This window comes from Tenrec ecaudatus, chromosome 1, assembly GCF_050624435.1.
Source record: "Tenrec ecaudatus isolate mTenEca1 chromosome 1, mTenEca1.hap1, whole genome shotgun sequence".
Taxonomy (NCBI): Eukaryota; Metazoa; Chordata; class Mammalia; order Afrosoricida; family Tenrecidae; genus Tenrec; species Tenrec ecaudatus.
This window is the reverse complement of record NC_134530.1, coordinates 62,083,700-62,104,545: the sequence shown is the minus strand read 5'-3', so window position 1 is coordinate 62,104,545 and position 20,846 is coordinate 62,083,700. Positions and strand designations below refer to the sequence as shown.

Below are 20,846 nucleotides of genomic sequence, written 5' to 3'. Positions count from 1 at the left end.
TGCCCACAATTCACCAGGAAGCAGAGTGGGAGCGAGTGAGCAGGAGAGGGGGAGGGAGAGCACACCACTAGTCTGATGTTTCATAGGCAGTAAGTGAGCCCCAGGGTCGCAGAGCTGGAAGAAGGGGGCCTTAGATATTTTCAAATCGACTACCTTCATTTTACAGATGGAGAAACTGAGGCTCAGGGAAGGGAAGAGGTGGCTGAGGTTGCATGGTTGTCTCACACATGGTTCTAGAATGTCCAGTAGACAGAATGAGCACACGTTTCGCTAACAAAACAGCCCCAACACCACCCCAGCGAGAAGTTTGGCTTTGCTGCCCTCTGTAAGACTGGGGTGGCTGGGGCCCAGAGGCAGGAGGAGGTGCGCATCACCTGGGACGGTCAGCACAATCCAGGGGCTCAAGGGGGGAGCGTGACCGCCTCGACCCCGAGGAATGGGCCCCTGGGACAACCAGCAGCCCGTGCACGCCCCTCTGCTTCCTGCCCTTAGCCTCTTCCTCTACACGCACCGGAGGATGGCTATCACCGGGGACGATGTCTCTTTGGACCAGATGGTGCCCCTCTCTCGAGATTTTTCGCTGGAAGAAGGTACCGCAGCATGGCCGTGACTCCCCTCCCTGGGCCCCCAAGGCATCTCTACCTGGTTGGGCTGGTGCGTGGGGAACAAACAGGGACAGGCCCGCCATGCTCAGTTCTTGTTTCCCTCCCCACAGTGTCCCCAGATGGTGAACTCTACATCCTTGGTGAGTGGTCTGCTCAGTCTGGGTCCCAGTGGGGGCAGGGGGGGGTGGGATCTGCAGAGAAGAATGGGTGATGTAAAGTAAGAGCCTCCCAATATTGTTACTGTGTCAGGTAAGACACAGGGTCAAGACCCTCTGGATTGCTGCCTATGTTCCCTTATCCCCACACATGGCACAGTCTCACCAGGGAGGCCACACACATTGTTTCTCTCTTCCTGTCTCCTTCCACTCAGCCAATCCCTACTGCTCGTCCTTCAGGACTTTGGCTCGCCCACTGTTTTTCCCAGGAAGCCTTGATTGAACATGGAAAGTTAGTTGGCTCTCACAGATACACGTTCCTTTTTCTTAGCCTCGGCATCTCTCTGCCACACTCACGGAATCACTTGTAATAACTTATCCATCTTCTTTGCTAGACTTTAATGTTACTAGGAACCTGTTCTCACCACCACGGGCTCCCCAGTGCCCAGGACTGAGCTTGGCATGGTCAGGTAGACTGACTGATGGGCAGCTCTCTTATCTGTCTCTATCTGCCCTCTGCTCCTCCATGTGGGAAGTCTACACATCCAGAAAAGGGGTTCTTTTCTAGCTTCATCTCGAACTGTTGGGGGGTGAGGCTCATGGGCTGGTGGTGTCATTTGAGAGTCGAGCTGGAGCTACAGATGCCCCTGGATTCCCCATAAGCAGCCTTGAGTGAGTTGCTTAAAAGTCAAAGGGGTTTTAGGAGCCTGGGCTGGTGATTCTCCAGCTTAGAAACTCTAGTCTTAAGATAAGGAGCCTTGGTGCTGGAACGGCTTATGGGCTGAGCTGTCCACCCTGGGGTCAGCGGTTGCAAACCATCAGCCTGATCCTGGGGAGAAGAGCGAGACTTTCTCCTGTAAAAATATCCTGTCTCAGAAACCCACAAGGGCAGCTCTGCTCTGCTCTGTGGGTCGCTATTGGTCAGAATTGACCGGATAGCAAGGAGGTGTTTTTGTTTTTGTTGCTGTACCTTTAAGATGAATGCAAGGTCCGGGCTCCTGGCAGCTAAGAAGGGCTCATCGTCTTCCTCCTTCGTGCAGGCTCCGATGTGACTGTCCAGCTGGATACTGCAGTGCTCAGCCTCCTATTCAAGCTACCCTTTGGCTCCCATACGAGGATGTTCCTCCAGGAAGTGGCCAGGGCCTGTCCAGGTGCGTAAGACCACAGGATCCCACAGGGACATGGTTGGGTGCCAAACTTCCCACTCGAGTTGACTTTCTATTCTTTTGATTCAAATCCCTACTTCCTGAGCCCTCTCAGAGGTGCTGGCACAGGCTCCCAGCCCACCAGCCCACTAGTGTTGGCTTTTCTCTTGGCTCGTCTCGAGACCTGATTTTGCTCCCAGTAGGGCCTCTTTGCGCCCCTGTTGTACAACTCTTCCATGTTAGCAGGGTCGGCAACTATAAAAATGGCATGAGGATGGTGTCTGACTTCTTCTAAGTTCACAAGGGGAGAGAGAAGCAAGAACCACAGCCCAAGAAGGATGTCTGTGAGGCAGAGGTCAGACATGCCTCTTCTCTAACCTCTCCCGTCTCTAATTGGTGAAAACCAATGTCTACACCAACCACCCTTCCCTTGGCACATTCGACTTCTCCACTAAGTTCAATCACCAGGTGCCATGGCCACCCAGACCTCACAGACCACACGCATAGTTATGAGGCTTCTTAGAAAAATAACTGGTTACAATTCAGGATCAGGAATGCGCAGGATACAGTTCTTTGATGAGGACAGCCTTCTCTCAGCTGCTTTTGCTGATGTGCCTCTCTCTGGCTCAGCCTCTCAGCCCTCCCCTCCTGCTCAGGCAAGTGGTACAAAGCTCTTTCAGGTCTGCTGATAAATGTCCAGGCATCCTGCCTGACAATAAGCCTAAACCCCAAGGCGCCTCCCTCTAGTTGGTGGCCCTAGCTCCACCCCACCCTAATAAGTGCCAGAGGCAAAACCTACACCATCATCAGGCCTCCTGCTTGCAGCCCCTCAGCTCTCAATCTCCACTGTGCTGCTTCCTGCTGGTCTCCTGGTTCTACTGCCTCTGCTCCTCTCCCATCACTTGCTGTTTCCAGTGGCGCAGATCTCTCTGCCTCTTGGATCAAGGCCCTGGACTCTTCTTTCCTGCTGCTAGTAAGATCTCCCTGCTTCTGGGATGGCTCATTTTCAGCTTAGCCGGTCAGCAAACCAGATCACTCCCTCATTATGGTTCTATATCTCTTATTTGCATGATCCCACCCCTAAGGTGCCATGGTCTTTATTTGCAATATGAGTAACTGTCCAATCCCACAAGCACCTCACATTTGCAGGGTTTTGGGGCCGTCATTTGGTGGGAGTGGCGAAGAGGAGGGCTGGAAGAGCATGATGGAGTTCTTCACTTCATCTCCTGGCCCCACAGCCAAGGGGAGGCTTCCTGCGTTCACTGCCACTGAGAAAGTTAGTGAGAAAGCAGTGGTCTCTAGGGCAGAATTTGTTGCGATCTGGAAATGGGCCAGCAGATAACAGCTGCCCCCGAGTATGCAAATTCCAGCCACCAGGCACGGAAGCTTAGCGTTTATCCACTGAGTCAGAAGTGACCCATGGCAGTGAGTTGGCGATCCACTCTTTCCTTTCAAACTAGCATCTTGTGTCTGCAGGATTGCAGGGTGGAGGTGGCCCATCATCAGGGTCTCATTGTTGAGCTTCCTGGGGACTAGCTGATGATCTTACCTTAGAGCAGTGGTTGTCAACCTTCCTGACACTGCGACCCTTTCATACAGTTCCTCCTGTTGTGGTGACCCCCCCCAACCATAAAATTATTTTCGTTGCTACTTCATCACTGTAATTTTGCTACTGTTATGACTTGGGTGACCCCTATGAAAGCGTCATTCAGCCCCCAAAGGGATCATGACCCACAGGTTGAGAACCGCTGTCTTAGAGTCTCCCAGGACTTTAGATACAGAATACTTAGGATGAGAAAAGGGAATTAAAAGAAAATTATAGTGCCTGAATGGTTACAAAAAACTCATAAAGCCCTCGCTGCTGTTGAGGTGTTGATTCCGATCCATAGCAACCCTCTAGGACAGAGCTGAATCAGCCCTGTGGGTTTCCGAGGCGGTAAAGCTTCATGGGAGCAGACAGCCTCCCCTCTATCCAATGGAGCCACTGCTGGACTCACCCTGCGGCCCAGGCCCTTAGCTGCCCAACGCAGAACCCACGAGGCCTTGTGGTTAAGGACCATAAAACTGCGTCTCTAGGAAGGGCGAATGCTGGCCTCATATTTAAAGAAATACTGACAACTCATTTTAGGATGATGATGAGCAACGTTTCAGAGGGGTGGGAGTCGTAATGATAGCAACGAGTCTGGACTTTGAAGCTGCATAAACCCCTGAGGTTGAAATCCATCTCAGTTGCCCTCTAACTGTGTGCCTGGGCAAGCCGCTTCACCTCTGTGAACCTTAGTTTTTGTAGACTTCTCTAAGTAAAGGCTCACTTCCTCGTGAGGCTGCAAGAATCAACGAGAAAGCACGTGAAAGTGGGCTCAAGCATACCCAGTGTCAGGACGGCGCAGGGCCGGGCAGCGTTTCTCTCTGTGGTACAGACGGTTGCTATGAGCTCGAAAAGACTAGATCAGCAGTTCTCAACCTGTGGGCCACGGCCCCTCAGGGGGGCGTTGAATGACCCTTTCACAGGGGCCGTCCGATTCATCACAGTAGCAAAATGACAGTGATGAAATAGCAACAAAAATAATTTTATGGTTGGGGGGTCACCACCAAAGGAGGCACTGTCTGAAAGGGTCGCGGCATGAGGGAGGGTGACAACCACTAGACTAGATGGAACCTAACAGTGAGGTTTTGGCTTTGGGGGAGCCTCATGTAAGAGGTGATGTTTGGATGAGACTTGAAGGATGCACAAGGGAGATCACGAGGAAGACAAGGGCATCGCCCGTAGAGGGAGTTCCATTGAGTGAGACTGAGCTTGGGGTGGCGGGAAGGTGTTGGGACAACTGAGGCCAGCAGAGGGCAGCTCATAAAGGTTCTTGAATGACCAACAAAAATGTTGGTCTTTGCTTTATACCTACTGGGAACCCAGTGAAGCTTTTAAACTATGAATGACGGGGCCAAAGTCTTCTCTCCACTGGTGTGGAAGCAGAGTCTAGGGTAGGGAATCTACAGGAATGTGTTACTATGTAGGCAGAAAAGAACAGGCTTGCTGGGAATCGAAGCAGATAAAGATAAACACCAAGGAGGGCAAACTGTTAAGTGAGTTGTGTTAGGACAGTGCCAGGTGTTTCAAACTAAACAAACAAACAAACAAACCTGCCATCAAATCGATTCAGACTCATAGGCCCTTGATAAAGGTCTGTTGAGCGGATGAGCAGAGCTTGGGCACCTGGCTGTGACAGTGGAGCAGAGAGGGTGGTGTCTCTCATTTATGTTGTTGAGTCACTTCCTGGAATTCCCCACACTGGAGGTCGCAGGAGGGAAACTCTATTCTAACTCACCTGCTCTGAGCGGTTGGCATGGTGGCGGCGTCCCCAGGGCAGGATCTCGCTAAGAGGAGGTTCCCAGAGCTGACAGTCCCCTGGTTATACACCAGCCCAGCCCTTGTATTTCACAGATAAAGAGACCAAGGTCCAGAGTCCAAGGGCCTAGGCCCAGAGAAAGGAATTACCTAACATTAGTGAAGGTAGTCATGTGCCAGATATTTTCCTAGCCCTCCCACAACAATCATGTCTTTGGAGGGATAGTAAGGAGCAGGTCTACTATTTATTTGCTAGACGAGTAAACTGACAGCAGCAATCTAGCCAAGGGTACCCGGCGATTGAAAGAAAGCTAATGTGACCGCCAGTTGTCTGGTTTCGAAGCCCACGAGTTGAGAGATTTCAGTCGCCGCCAAGCTCTACCACTTCCGACATGTATTTGACTTCTTATTTCGTACAGTGGAAATATGACCTTGCCCTACTTGCCGCTCCCAGGACTTTATGAGGATTGGGTGAGGGCAAGCAGGGGTTGTGCTCACTGCTTGTTGTTAGCTATCAGATCTGCTTCTGACTCTGCATCGTGACCCCGTGCTCAACAGAATAAAGCACTCCCCGGTCCTGCACCATCCCCATGTTTGTTTGGGCACTGGAAGTTCTGCTGCAACCTGTTCAGTTTCATAGTAACCTGCAAGCCTCCACTGACAGAGAGGTGCTGGATGAGGCGCAATGGCTGGTAACTGAACACCAGTCTCATTCATGGAAGACTCGGTTTCTACCGCTAAATGGTCACTGCCTTCCCAAGTCGCGTCAGTCGTTGTTGTTGATGGGTGCTGTCCAGTCTGTTGCGACTCAGTAACCCCACGTACAACAGAGAGGAACGCTGCTCGGTCCTGTACTGTCCCCACAATTGTTCTTATGTTTCAGCCACTTCTTGTTGCAGCCATCATGTCAGTCCATCTTGTCGAGGGCCTTCCTCGACCTCGGGCAGGATGTCCTTCTCCAGGGACTGGTCTCTCCTGACAGCGTGTCCGAAGTCCGTGAGATAAACTCTTGCAGTCATTGCCTTTAGGGGGCACTCTGGCTGTATTTCTTCCGATACAGACTTACTCTTTGGCGGCCCATGGTGCTTTCAGTATTCTTCGCCAGTGCCATAATTAAAGTGTATCGATTCTCCTTTGGTCTTCCTTATTCAGTGTCCAACTTTCACATGCTTATGAGGTGATTGAACATACCGTGGTTTGGGCCAGGTGCACCTTAGTCCTCAAACTCACTTCTTTGCTTTTCAACACTTTCTAGAGGTCTTGTGCAGCAGATTTTCCCAAGGCAATGCATCATTTGATCTCTTGATTGCTGCTTCTAGGAACATTGATCGTGGATCCAAGCAAAATGTGATGATCCTTGTCAACCTCAATCTTTTCTGTATTTATCGTGATGCTACCTATTAGTCCAGTTGTGAGGATTTGGGTCTTCCTTTACATTGAGATCCAGACTGAAGGCTGCAGTCCTTGATCTTCATCAGCAAGGGAGGGCTTCAAGTTCCCCTCACTTTCGGGAAGTAAGGCTGTGTCAGCTGCATCTCATAGGTTGTTAGTCAACCTTCCTCCAATCTTGATGCCACATTCATCTTCATATAGTTCGTCAGAGGAACCAGCCTCCAACACCTGAAGGGCCAGAAGGCGCAAACGTACAGCGATGATATATAAAATTATAGGAAAGCCATATGTCAGGGTACCCGTCCCTAACACATCATCACAGGTCCGGTAAGCACAATTGCACAGTGATAATAAGTAAAGACTATAGTAAAGTCATAGAGAGCATGAGAGATAGAAATAATGGAGTCAGGCACATTTCATGGTAGCATGCTCACCTCAGCCTCATTTGGTGGTCCACGTGGAGAGAGAGAGATATTTAGTGCTAATCAAGGCTTTTATATTCTCCGGGGACATACAAGCCCCCTAATTATAGGTGAAGACATACGTCACAGGAAAGGGTTGTGCTATCAGTAATACAGTTATGGGAGGGGAGTGATCTAGGGGTATCCACACAATAGGAAGAGGAGGGATTGGGGGTATACATGTGACGAGATGAGCGGATCCTAGATTCAGGATGGCAGCCTAACTTTGGATGTCACTGAGCTGGTTTGACCTGTTCTCTGGCCCACTATAGAAACCATTATCAGTAGGGTATGAACCCCACCTACAGAAACCAAACTGATGGCCACAAGCCTTTAGGGAGAAGTAGCCCATTGTCACAGGGAGTGAGCCCTACCTTTGGTGGGACCAGACAGTAGTCTGGCAACTGACTGCCTTCAGAGAGGTGACTTGACAATCATTTACCATTAGTTGTAAGCAGTATCCTAAGTCTAACATATATTTGGGGGAGAGGCCTTGGGAGAAATCGTTCTGTTTCCCACAGCCATAGAGGATAAGAAAGATAGGAGAGAGAATACAATAAAGAGTCAGACACGTCTTATGGTAGCATGTTCACCTCAGCTCCTCTTGATGGACCACTTGGAACTGAGCACGTAGGAGAGCGGGAGAAGTGAGAAAGAGACTTTACTGTCTCGGGATCTTTATAGGTAAGCTTAAGACTTGCCTGTATGGTACATACATCACAAGGTGGGTGGTATCTACAGTAAAGGTCACTGAGCTCACAGGTGAGGAAACCTATCACCTGTATTAGGGGAAGTACAAGGGGGTGGGAGGGAGTGTCACGGCAGGCCGAGAGAAAACGGCAATGTTTGCTTCTATAGGGACATACAGTCAACCATCTGCTCACAATAATTATTGGCAGCATAGCTGTTAAGGGGAGAATCTGTGGGAATGATTTTTTGTTGTTGACATTTTTGTTTCATAAAAGTTTTTAATTTTTTTAATTTTTATTGTTTTATTAGGGCTCATACAACTTATCACAATCCATTCATAGATCAATTGTGTAAAGCACATTTGTATATTCTTTTTTTACATTTTATTAGGGACTCACACAACTCTTATCACAATCCATACATATACATACATCAATTGTATAAAGCACATCCATACATTCCCCGCCCCAATCATTCTCAAAGCATTCGCTCTCCACTTAAGCCACTCGCATCAGGTCCTCATTTTTTTTTCCCTCCCTCCCCGCACCCCCTCCCAATGTGCCCTTGGTAATTTATACATCGTTATTTTGTCATATCTTGCCCTATCCAGAGTCTCCCTCCCCACCCTTCTCTGCCGTCCCTCTCCCAGTGAAGAGGTCACACGTGGACCCCTGTAATCAGTTCCCCCTTTCCAACCCACTCGCCCGGGAATGATTTTTAAAGCAGGGTCATGTACCTGGACTTTACCTCTAACTTACCAAAGTGGAGGCTTTCCTACCATGGAATACCAGCTTTTCAGATTCCCTCTGTAATAAGTTAGGGAACAGAGTCCTCCTCATATTTCCCACAGGGTTAGTTTCCCACACTAGTCCAGCTTCTCTGATGATTTGCTCAGCACACAGATTGAACAAATATGGTGAGAGGATCCAACCCTGACACACACCTTTCCTGATTCGACATCATGTCGTATTCCCTTGTTCTGGTCACAGAGCTGCCTCTGGATCCATATGTAGGTTCTACATGAATACAATTAAGTGTTCTTTTCAAGGACATCCACAGTTTGTTATGGTCCACACAGTCGAATGCATTTGCATAACCAATAAAACACAAGTCAACATCTTTCTGGGGTTCTCTGCTTTCAGCCAAGCTCCATCTGACACCAGCAATGAGATCCCATGTTCACGGTCCCCTTCTGAGTGAGACCTGAACCTCTGGCACCTCCTTGTCAACATATTGCTGTAACCACGGATGGATTCAGCAAAATTTTGCTTGCATGTGATATTAATGTTAATGTCCTATAATTTGAGCGTTCTGTTGGGTCATCTTTCTTTAGAATGGGCACAACTAATAGATCGCTTTCGGTCAGTTGGCCAAGTACTTGTTTTGCAAATTTCCTGGCATAGATGAGCGAATAATTCCAGTGCTTCATCAGTTTGTTGAAATATTTGTGCTCCATCAGTTCCTGGAGCCTTGTTTTTGGCTAATGCTTTCAGGGCAGCCTAGACTTCTTCCTCAGCACCATTGGCTTTTGCTTATATGCTGCCTCTGAAAATGGTTGAATATTGACTAGGTCTTTTTGGTACAGTGACTGTGTCTTCTCTCCATCCTCTTTGGATGCTTCCTGCATCATTCACTATTTTGCCTAGAGAATCTTTAAATATTGCAACTCGAAGCTTGAATGTTTTCTTGAGTTCTTTCAGTTTAAGATTTGCTGAGTGTGTTCTTCCTCTAGGTCTTCGCACCTTTCATTATAATGTTTGGCTTTGACTTCTCAAGCTGCCCTTTGAAAATTTCTTTTTTTTTTAATCTAAAATGGGTTTATTAGAATGGCTTCCCAATCCCTTTGAAAATTTCTGTTCAGCTTTTCCACTTTAATATTTCTTCCGTTTGTCTTAGCTACTCTACAATCAGAGCAAGTTTGAGTCTCTTCTGAAAAATACTTTGATCTTCTTTTCCTTTCCTGTCTTTTTAATGCCTTCCCCCACCCACCAAAAAAGGGGGATAAGTTAGTCGTATGTAAGTAATGGGGAAAAATTAAAGCTGTATCTGCCAGTGCCATAGTCCAGACTGGAACCCCAATTCCCTAATGTCTGATTCCCCTGTAAGTCCAGTTCCGTGTTATACAACCCATGCAGTTCTACAACTGCCACAGGCAGAAGAGAATCATTGTTGCTGCCTGATGTTTTGGAGTCTCATATCTTTGGGTTTAAGTCCAAGGCAGTGGTGGCTCAAGAAGAGGCTTAGACGCGGCAATCTGGTTGGAAGTGGAAAGCAGAGGATTTTTCTTGTATTCGTACTTCACAGTGAGCCCACTGCTTTTTATTTTGAAGTGTCTGTTTATTTGGGATGGTGTGTGCATTGCTGATGGAGGATGAAGAGTTGACTCTGTCTCACGGAGACTCCATGTGCTTCAGAAGAGAACTGTACAGTCCACTTTGACGTCAGCGGATGGGCTGGAAGGAGATCACCAGGCCTTTCCTCTGAAGAGTCTCTGGGTGGACTTGAACCTCCAGCCTTTCAGTTAGCAGCCTAGCACTTCACTGTTTGCACCACCTATAACCTCCCTTAGGTGGAGCGTACACTCTGCCATTTGCTCCATGACCTTCAATAGTGGGCCTCCCTAAGCTCATTGCTTCATATATAAAATTGAGTAATAGTTCCCTATCCCATAAAGCTTGGTATGAAAATTAAGAGATAAAATGAATAAAACACAGACCCTAGTGCATAGTGACATGCACCAATGTGACATGACAGTGAAAGTGTGTGTCTCTGTGTGTGTGTACGCCTGCTTGCGCATCTCAGAGGGTGGAGGGAGTGTATCTGCCTTGAGATAACTAACAAACAAACCCACTGAGTAAGTTCTGACTCAGCGAACATCTAGGGCAGAATAGAAGTACCCCTGTGGGTTTCCAAGGCTGTCAATCTTTACAGGAGCGGAAAACCTCACATTTCTCCCACAGGCGGGTTCGAACTGCTGACTTTTCCTTAGCAGCCCAGCACGTAGTCCACTATGCCACAAGGGCTCCTAACTGTCTAGGAACAAGACTTTTTAAAAAGCCCTTGAAATGTTGTTTCGTTATTGTTCCTGAGAACATACACAGCACCACCATTTCTCGGTAACATCGACGGTGCGTTTTGATCTACACAGACATTCCTCTGGGAGTTGTTCCTCTCACTCACATACACTCACTGCCCCCCACGGTTCCCCTCCAGTCTTTCCACTGCTGTTGTCATCTTCATCCCATCTAGTTTTAAAAAGGACACCACGCTCGAGGTGGACATTCTTTAAACCAGTTATGCCAAACCTTTGTTTGGTTTGAAGAAGGCTTGGAGGGATGCTTCTGGTTTAAAGTCGAACGATTATATCAGGGCGATCACTTCATCCGGTCCCTTTAGTACCAGAAAGTCTGGCACTCATAAGAATCTGAAATTCTGTTTTGTATGTTTTCCATTTTAATTAGCATTCTTCTATGGAGGCCGTGATCAGCATGCTCAGAACTGGTAGCCGGGCACCATCTAGTTCTCCTGGTCTCATGGCAAAGAAGCAGTTAGCCACACAGTCTATGTCCTTCTTGGTATAGTTTCTGCTTTGGCAGGATGGCCCTGCCCTTTGAGACTCCCAGAGGAGGCTGGCTGCTTTGCGCACTGGCAATCATTCCGAAGCGGACCCAGCTCCTGAAGCTCAGGACTCACTGTCCCTCTTCATTTTCCCGCCACAGGCTTCGATCCGGCGACCCCACACCCTGAGTTCCTGTGGCTGTCTCGATACCGAAGCGCCCAGCTGGAGTCAGAATGGCCGAAGTTGCCGACCCCGCAGACTTGGAACGCCGCCCCAGGTAGCTACCTCGCCCGGGTGAGCGAGAATTGGCGGAGGCAGGTATCCGTCCCGGAAGCGGCGCTGGGGATTGGTGAAGGTCCAGCTGCAGGGGGCGGGCTCCGTCCCACTCGGGGCGGGGCTGCGAGCCCGCGGAGCCTTCGATTGGCTGATACGGCGCGGAGGGGGCGGGCCCCAGGGAGAGGGGCGGAGCGGCCGGCGCGGGCGGCGAGATGAAGAGCCGGAGGAACCAGTCAAGGAAATGTCTGCCGCCGCCGGCCCTCGGGAGCGCGACTCTGCAGGTCCGCCGGGCGGTGGGGGGCTTGGGCTGAGGACTTAGGCCGGGACCGGCGACGGGCCGAGTCCACGGGAGGGCAGGGTTTGCGGTTTGACCAGTGGCCGCCGGGGTGAAGACCAAGGTCCTGGCCCTGGGGAGACGGGGGCTGAAGTTCAGTGATGTTAGTTCTCTGCTGGGCGTGGTGGAGCAGGCAGGTGGGGATCGGCGCACTGGGGGATCAGCGGCTGGGAAGCCCTGATTCGCAATGTGAGCTGGGGCCAGTGACTGCCCCTTCCTGCGCCTCAGTTTCCCCTGCTGAGCTTGGCCCGCCTGAGATTGGCGTTCGTCGGGGTGGGTGCCCGCGCCGTTGGGTGAGGTATAGGGTCTGCTGACCTGCCAGACCCCGGCCCGTCCTCAGTCCCTGGAGTCCATTGTGCTGTGGCTGGCTCGATTCGGAGGGTCATGCCCACCCTAGAGTCCAGGCCGAGGTCACAGGTGAACAGTGCCAGGTTTTTTCCACTCAGTCCTTGGTGGATACTGTGGTGCAGCACAAAAGGTTAATTGTTGGGCCAGGAATTTGTCTTTTGGAAGGCCGAAATTTGGGTCAACCGGTGCGCTGGGAGGACATGCAGGGGATCTATCTTTTTCTGTCGCTCGCTCGCAGGTTTCCTGCATGGGCTCCCAGGTGTGAGTTTCCCCAGGGTGTGCCCGGGCAGCTCTGGTTTCCTCTGGGTTTTGGTATGACCACTCATCGCAAGCCTGCCCCGTCTCAGCCACTTGCTGGAGGTGGAGAGTGTGATAAGGTGTTGTGGGCAGTGGTGCCAGCATTCCACTTGCTCTAACACAGCTGGGGAACTGTGAAGGCGCTGGGGAGCCATAGAGCACAAGGGGTCCCAAAGGAGAGCACAGCAGGCTTCCTTAGTGATCTCAGAGGCCTTGCCTGCTGTGCAGCCACCACAAGATGCGATGGAAGCTTCTCCTGGTGCCAATAGTTTGGTTCACGTGGGGCTGAGCTCGAGACAGCTTCAGTTTCCATGACATTCTGGGCCACGGTGGGGTCGGTGAGAGCTTTCAGATGAAGCACGCATTTTTCCACTTGCCCCTTCACAAGAACCTTCCAGAATTCGGATATTGGTGGAGGAGAGGCTGCTGGAAGCAGAAAAAGTTGGCCAGTAGAGAGAGGTCTTTTTAGTTGGTCAGTAAAGAGAGGTCTCTTTCTTTTTTTCTGCTAGAAGGTATTTTAATTTTATTTTTCTCAAAGAGCATTTTATTGGAGCCTCTTAATAATTCTAACAATCCAGGCATCAGTTGTGTCAAGACTATTTCTACATATGTTGCCATCATTATTTTGTAAACATTTACGGTACTTTCTATTTGAGCCCTGTTATCAGGTCCAAGAGCAGTCTCTCTTGAGAGGTTAGGCCAGCATTGGAGCCAGTCCCCCTCCCCCACCCTGGTCACTCCATGGTTAAACCCTCAGTTGCTAATGGACAGGTTGTCTCTGTGGGAGAAAGAAAGACCTGGTGGTCGGCCCCCATCTAGACTCTAGCCTGGAGGACCTTGTGGGATAGTCCTGCTTTGTCACTTGGGCCACCATACATCGAGAACGGACTAGAAAAAGCAGGCAGGAACAGCACCTGGCGGGGATCTCATAATTACATGCAGGAATCTCATAATTGCTCATTTCCTTTTAAAAACAAAAAAGCTGGTCACTAGGTTCAAACCTACCTAGCCAGGAGGAAGAGAATGCTGAAAATCAGTTTTGAAGCTCCTTTGTTGGGGAAGGTCCCCAAAGCGGGCTTAAAAGGATGCGGGGCACATGGGGGTAGCATATAGGCCAGCTTGCTCGGTCACAGTTAAGTCAGTCCCTCCATCCCTCTGGGCCTCAGCTTCCCCATCTGTAGAAGGAAGCAATAAGACCGTAACAAGAGGCTGATGTCACATGGCTAAGCGCTCAGTCCATAACTGAGCAGTAACCATTTAAACTCACCAGCTCCTCCCCCGGGGGAACAGAAACAACGTCTGGTGAGGAATTAATGTCAAGATTTGGGGCTCTCGTTGAAAAGACTTTGTCCCGATCAGACTCTCGACAGTAAACAGTATAAACTGCTAAGTGGCTTCTGCTAAAATTGGCAAGACGTGTGACACTGAGGCTCCCGGCCTGTCCGGACCAAACTGCTTCAAGTTGTTCAGACCGCAGAGAAGCGCTTCGTCTTCCAGGGTAGGTAGGACTAGCCCTCTGGCCTGCTTCTGGTAGAATGATCCAGGCCCCAAGTGAAACTGGTAGTGGATTTGGCTCTTTCTCTATGCATATGATCAAAATGTCCACTTCCCCATAGAGGGAACCGATTCAAGTTGACTTAGAACGCAGTTGGTGGGAAGCTAGATGCCCCCAGTGGCTGACAGTCTAACAGGGAGAGTCCCACAGTCCGTCTGTCGAGGTCAGAGTGTCGAGTTGGTCCAGGATGACGATGTTCCCTGTGAAGTGAGCCTATGGCAGTGGTTCCCAACCTTCCTAATGGCGTGACCCTTTAATAGAGTTCCTCATGTTGTGGTGACCCCAACTGTATTTTCCTTGCTGCTTCATCACTGTCATTTTACTACTGTTATGAATCGGGTGACCTCGGTGAAAGGGTCATTTGACCCCCCAAGGGGGTCATGACCCACAGGTTGAGAACCGCTGGCCTGTGGAGTCGTGGTAAATTGGGTCTTTGCGGGTTGATGGAGAAAAGTGCTTCCCTTTTGCTGCTTCTCCCCCAAATGCCCATGCCTTCCTTTCGCTTGTGTCTGCTGAATTCAGGGGTGTTGGGGTGACAGAGTATTATAGTGACATGTGCAAACATCTGGAGCTTAAAAAGCTGATAAGGTAGAATACCTTCAGCAAATCCTGCAAACCTCAAGTGAAAAGAACTGAAGAAAGAAACTCAAGTATCAATAGAGAAGGAATCCGTGATCAAACTATTCAATGATAGGGGAGCATTGGGAGATCCTGGAAGGAATATGCAGAGACTTTGTACGGAAAAGAGCTGGATAACATTCAACTGTTTCAAGAGGTAGCATATGATCAGGAACCAGTGGTGCTGAAGAAGCCCAGGCTGCACTGACGGCATTAGCCAAAAACAGGGCTCCAGGAATTGGCGGAATACCAACCGAAGTATTTCAATAAGCTGGCGAAGTACTAGAAGCACTCACTTATCTACGCCAAGAAATTTGGAAGCCAGCTACCTGGCCAGGTGACTGGAAGAGATCCATATTTATGCCCAATTCCAAAGGAAGGTGACCCAGCAGGATGCAGGAACTATTGAACAATACCATGAATATTACACGCAAGTAATGTTTTGGCTGAAGAGCATCTTACAATGGTTGTAGCAGTACATTGACAAGGGGCTTCCAGAAATTCAAGCTGGACTCACAAGAGGACATGGAACAAGGGATATTGCTGATGTCAGATGGATCTTGGCTGGAAGCAAAGGCTACCAGAAAGATGCTTACTTGTGTTTTATTGACTATGCAAAGGCCTTTGAATGTGTGAATCACACACAACAAACTTTGGATAACATTGAGAAAAATGGGAATTCCAGAACATTCAATAGTCCTCATGCAGTACCTATACGTGGACCAGGGGGCAGTTGTTCAAAGAGCAGAAGAGAGATCCTCAAGGAGATAGATTGACACAGTGGCGGCACCAGTGAGCTCTCACAGGAAGAATGTGAGGATGGTGCAGAAGAGGCGGCGTTTCAGCCTGTTTCACACCGGGTTACTCTGAGTCGGAACCAATTAGACCTCATAGCAACAATAACAGGGTGCAGGTTGTAAAATTCTTGACGAGCAGTCAAAAGCTTGGTGGTTCCAACCCACCCAAAGGTGCACCTTGGAAGACAGGCCTACTTCTAAAAGTTCGTAGCCTTGAAAACCATATGGAGCAGTTCAGCTCTGTAAGCACAGTGTCATTGTGAGTCAGAATAGCCTCCATCAAGAACAAGAACAACAAGAGGGCGAACTTGACAGTCTTAGCTGCATTGTGGAGCTGCATGCTCCGGTTGCGTGGCAGAATGCTCACCTGATCATCTGGCCTTCTCTAGTTACCTAGAACCCTGCACTGGCCTTAGACAGGTAGCAATTGTACACAGGGCCTCTTCTGTTTCCTTCATGATTCTTCTTTGTGCCGCTTTTTCTTTTTTAAAAAAAGAATTGGGTCTGACTTAGGAGAAATGCCAGAGAACAACCCCTTAAGCAAATTGTTCACCGGCAGGCACCTGCAAACGGGAGGTGTGCTGGAGAGTTCCGAGCCCAGCACTGGAAAGGGAACCGGTCGCAGAAGTCCCGTCGGGCTATTCCGGCTGGACTGATTTCACAAAGTGGTCGTAGCAAGCAAATGGTAGTCTTTAGAGGTGGTTTTCTCATTCCGTAGTTGATTCATGGCTGATTCAAGGCGAGCCAGCTTGTAGTAACTCAAATTTAGAATGAAATGTGTTCTGTGTGTTTTCCCTAGACCCAGGAAACAAAGAATTAAGAGTCGCCCTGGCCTGAGAAAGGAAATGAGAGCTATTTATATTTCCCATAAGCCTAAAGAGGAACCTGGATTACCAGCAGGGAGCGTAGAAGGCCAGAGAGTAGTTGGAAAATGGTCTTTGGATTTCCCCCCCTCCTTCCCTTCTCTCTTCCCCCCCCTCTCTTTCCCTCCCTCCCCACCCCCGCTCTCTCTCTGTTTGGGGATTTTGCTTGACCAGCATGGATAAGTCACACCTGAGTGGCCAGCATATCCTTTTAGCACAGAGAAAATGAGTTGGCTTCTGGTAAGGCTGGAGGTAGACCTGGGTGGGAAGCTCTGCAGGCTGCTAAACAAATGATCTTGGGGAGTGGGGGGTGTCACTTTGTTTCCTTAAAAGAGAGCCATGTCTGTGTCTGTTTCTTCCTTTTGTCTTTTCTGTCTCCACTTTCTTTCTGCATCCCATTTAGCCCGGTGTTTGTTCTCTACCAGAGAATTCCTGGGAGACTCCCAACCCCCTCCTTCCGTAAACAGTTTGTTTTGGAATTCTGCTGTGGGAGTCAAGAGCAAGAGCGGTGACTCTGACCCCCAGCTCTCCGTGGAGCTTTGCACAGAAAAGCCCTCAGGGGGGACAGTTCAGGAAGAGCAGGACATCAGTAGTTATCAGAGGGGGGCGTGCATGTTTGTCTGGGCTGCTGAAAATCCACTAAAGCAGTTCTGTGGGCTTGAGTGACGGACGCGGATGCAGCTAACGCTGGCGATCAGGAGAGAGAGAGGCTCCGCTCGGTTGAGAAGCAGATGGCGAGGACTTGAACAAGTATGTTACTCCTTGGTGCAGGATTTGGCATCTCTGAGAGGATTGGCCTCCTGGAAGTTCACACCGGACCTGAGGATGGCTACATCATTTGTTTAGGGCACATTCCTTTGGGTACCCTGGACAGTGCAAACAGTTAATTCAGGAGGCTGCTCACCCAAAGGCTTGACGTTCAGATCTACCCAGAGGCTTGGGGCCCACTTGTGAAAAATCAGCTGTTGAACACTTTATGGTGGGTGATTCTACTCTGCTACACACACAGTTGCCTTGAGTTGGAGTCGATGTGACAATGACTTTCTTTTTTAAGTTTGGGGAATATGAGGGGGTACCCCCACCAAACCCGAATTGCACTGAGCAGAGCCGAGCTTTCCTAGTACACATTTTTCCCACTAGGCGGGCATCAAACAACTCGCTCTGAGTTAGTGCACCCAGTGGCGTCACCTGGGAAGGTTCTCTTTGGTCACAGTGAATTTTTCCATAAAAGCAGTTTTGCTCAAACCTTGTTTTTTTGTGATGACCAATTTAAGAGAACAGTGTGTGGCCGTGAGATTTTGTTTCCTGCTTGGGAAAAATGCCAGAGAAACTGGAGAAACTGTTGTGATGTTGAGCACAGCTTACGAGGACAGCGCTATGTGGTTTACTCATTTCAAAAAAAGGTGAAGTGTCGATTGATGATAAACCATTCTGGATGTCCATCAACTTCCCGAACAGACAAAAATGTCAACTCAGTGCATTTGGAGTTCATTCCACTAAGTCAGACTGTTAATCAAGCTTTCTATTTAGAGGTTCTGAAAAGATCGTTTAATAGTGTGTGACAAAAAGGGCCTGATTTGTGGCCGATGGGGGACTGGTTTTGCCACCATGACAATGCACCTGCTCACGCAGCCATCTCAGTGTACCAATTTTAGGCAAAACACAGCATGCCTCTCTTGCCCCACGCACCTTACTCACCTGACCTCGCTCCATGTGACTTCTTTTTGTTTCTGAGAATAAAGAGGCACATGAAAGGACAGTGATTTGAAAAGGTAGGTGAGGCGAAGAAATAAAATGAGAGAGGTGCTGTTAGCCATCTAAACAGATGAGTTTGAAAACTGTTTTCAAGAATGGAATAGCAAATATATTAAGTGTAATGGAGAATACTTTAAAGGTGATGAGGTTGTTTTGTAAAAAAACCAAAAAAACCAAATACATAGTTTTGGGGGTGGAAATCCATTTTGGGAGAGTGTACCCCCTGTATATTTCCAAATTGCAAATGTCCACTCTAAGAGTTGAGAATTGGCTGCCCTCTTCAAGTTCTGCCCTAGATGGGTTAGTTATATGTTAGTCCGGGTGGATTAGAGAAACGAATCCAGGGATACACTCATGTATACAAGAAAGAGCTTTATATCAGAGAGTAATTATATATTAAGAAAACATACCAGCCTAGTCCAGATGAACTCCATAAGTCCGATATCAGCCCATATGTCCACTACCAGTCTATACATTCTTCTTCAGACTCACACAAAACATGCAATGACGCCGAATGCAGGAAGATCATAGGCCAGTGGATGGAAAGTCTTGTGGATGCATCTCAGCGCTGGCATGGGTCTCCATGTGGCTCCTTCAGCTCCAGAGTTCTGCTTCCATCAGGGTTGCCATGTGGCTTGTAAGCAGGAAGACCAAGCAGAGAGAGTTTCTCGCCTCCAGGGAGGAATACAGGAGTTCCCAGAATCCTCACGAGAAGGCCATGCCCACACAGAGGCCTCATTGGCTGTGGCCTGATTGACAGGCTAGACTCCAGCCCTTTGCAAGTTGATGGAGGTTATGTAACTGCCACAAGTTACTTCCAAATAAGACCTACTTTCACTATCCTTCTTACTCATTCCCCCTCTCTAGTTTCTCTTTCTTGGTGGAGTAGTGGGCTGCTAACTGCAAGGTCGGCAGTTTGAAACCACCAGCCACTGCGAGGGAGAAAGAGTTACAGGGGCAGTTCTACACTGTCCTATAGGGTCTCTATGAGTTGGAATTGACTCGACGGCTGTGAGTCTAGGTTTCTTTCGCTTACTATAGTCACAGGGTCACCCTCTCTTCTTGCCCAAGATAACCAGATTCTGCCCGTGCATTTTCTGCAGCGCTTCTTCTGTGTGCCCACCTTGACACTTACCCTGTCTGGGTGTTATCTGACTACCTGAACTATCTCAGTAGGAACCTGGATATTGTGCCACACCTTGTTGCCTACAAAATGAAATAACAGTTCAGACGCCTTCGTGTGGCATTTACGTCCTGCAGAGCCCAGCTCCAACCCCCTTTCTCAGTCTTATCTGCCACCTCTCACCTTCATTTCCTCTTATAAACCTCTTTGCTGCTCAGAGTTGGAGGAAGCCCTGTCCTTTCCCACCTCTTCCACGATGGCTCCAGCAGCGCGACCTGCTGCTGCTCTTGGTGCTTTCGCATCCTCTCCCCTCCCCGAAGGCCAGCCTAGTGCCGAGTTCATCAGGTGTTGCTTGTGCTTCCAAATCCAGTTCTAATTCCTGTGTCCTTGTATGAAGGAGTAGAACTGCTTGCGATTGGGGTTTTCTAGACGGGTGTGTTCAAACCATCAATCTTGTCTAGTCACACAATCTGGTGTCAATTTGGGACCAATGAGGCCTCTGTGTGGGTTGCTCCTTGGAGGTGTGAGAGACTGTCTCACTGCTCACTCCCTTAGAGACGCTCTACTGACAAGACACATGGCGCTACGCTGATAAGACCCTGTGCCGTGGGAACTGGAGAAGTCACGTGGAGACCCCTGCCAGCACTGAGATGCTTACCATGCCACTGGATCCGAAGACTTTCTACCCACTGGCTTGTGATCGGCTGGCATTCAGCATCATTGCATGTGTTTTGTGAGTCTGAAGAGGACTTTACAGAGTGGTATGGGACAGATGAACTAATATCGGACTTATGGACTTGGACTGGACTGGGTTGGGATGTTTTCTTAACGTACAATTAGATTACCCTTTATACAAAACTCTCTCTTATACACATGTGAGTGTCCATGGATTTGTTTCTCTAGTCTACCTGGACTAACACAAAACTTTTGCTTATCATCCAAGTGTTTAATTGGTGCCCCACCACGACTCTTGTATCAGCCTCTGGTGGATTTGTAGTCGTTACTACGTGCTGTCAGTTGACTCCAGTCCACAGAGGCAGGCCCTATGTGGAGAGACCCTATTCCGTTCATAGCCCTGAAGAATCTTTGTAGCCCTGAAGAATCCCAGCCCCTTCCTCTTTGGGCGCACTTGCTCAGCCCTCCCCCGCTTCTTCCGGCTTTGCCCTGGCCCACTTCTCTTTCGGCTTTATCACCAGACCACAGACGTTCACCAAAGGCCCCATGAGGGGAGAGTGCTGGGGGACAGATGCAGTCTCTGCCGACGCCTCTCACCACGGGCCTGCAGCCTGAAAAGAACCACACCGTGACCGTCCTTTTGAAAGCCGAACTCTGTGTTTCCATCTTGTTAACCGAAATGGGTTCTCACGGGAATGATTTTCACTCCAGGGTTCGCAGGTTCTCAGGGTGTGTTTTCGGAGATGTTTCCGTCCAGTCTAAATGACAAGGAAATCGAGGTTCCTTTTATCTTCTAACAATGAGATAGTGAGAATTATCTTTTTTTTTTTAAGGAACAGAAAATAAGCTTAAGCA

At 49.1% G+C, this 20,846-nt stretch overlaps 1 protein-coding gene across 1 annotated transcript in view; it reads left to right on the top strand.

Moving 5' to 3' along the window:
• The window catches only part of INPP5B (inositol polyphosphate-5-phosphatase B), a 64,558-nt gene that overhangs the window by 2,109 nt on the left and 41,603 nt on the right, over positions 1 to 20,846 (top strand). The window contains exons 5-8 of the mRNA XM_075554126.1: positions 493 to 590; positions 716 to 745; positions 1,801 to 1,911; positions 11,511 to 11,627. Of these exons, the coding sequence (XP_075410241.1) occupies positions 493 to 590; positions 716 to 745; positions 1,801 to 1,911; positions 11,511 to 11,627 (356 nt within the window). The remainder of the gene's footprint in view (positions 1 to 492; positions 591 to 715; positions 746 to 1,800; positions 1,912 to 11,510; positions 11,628 to 20,846) is intronic.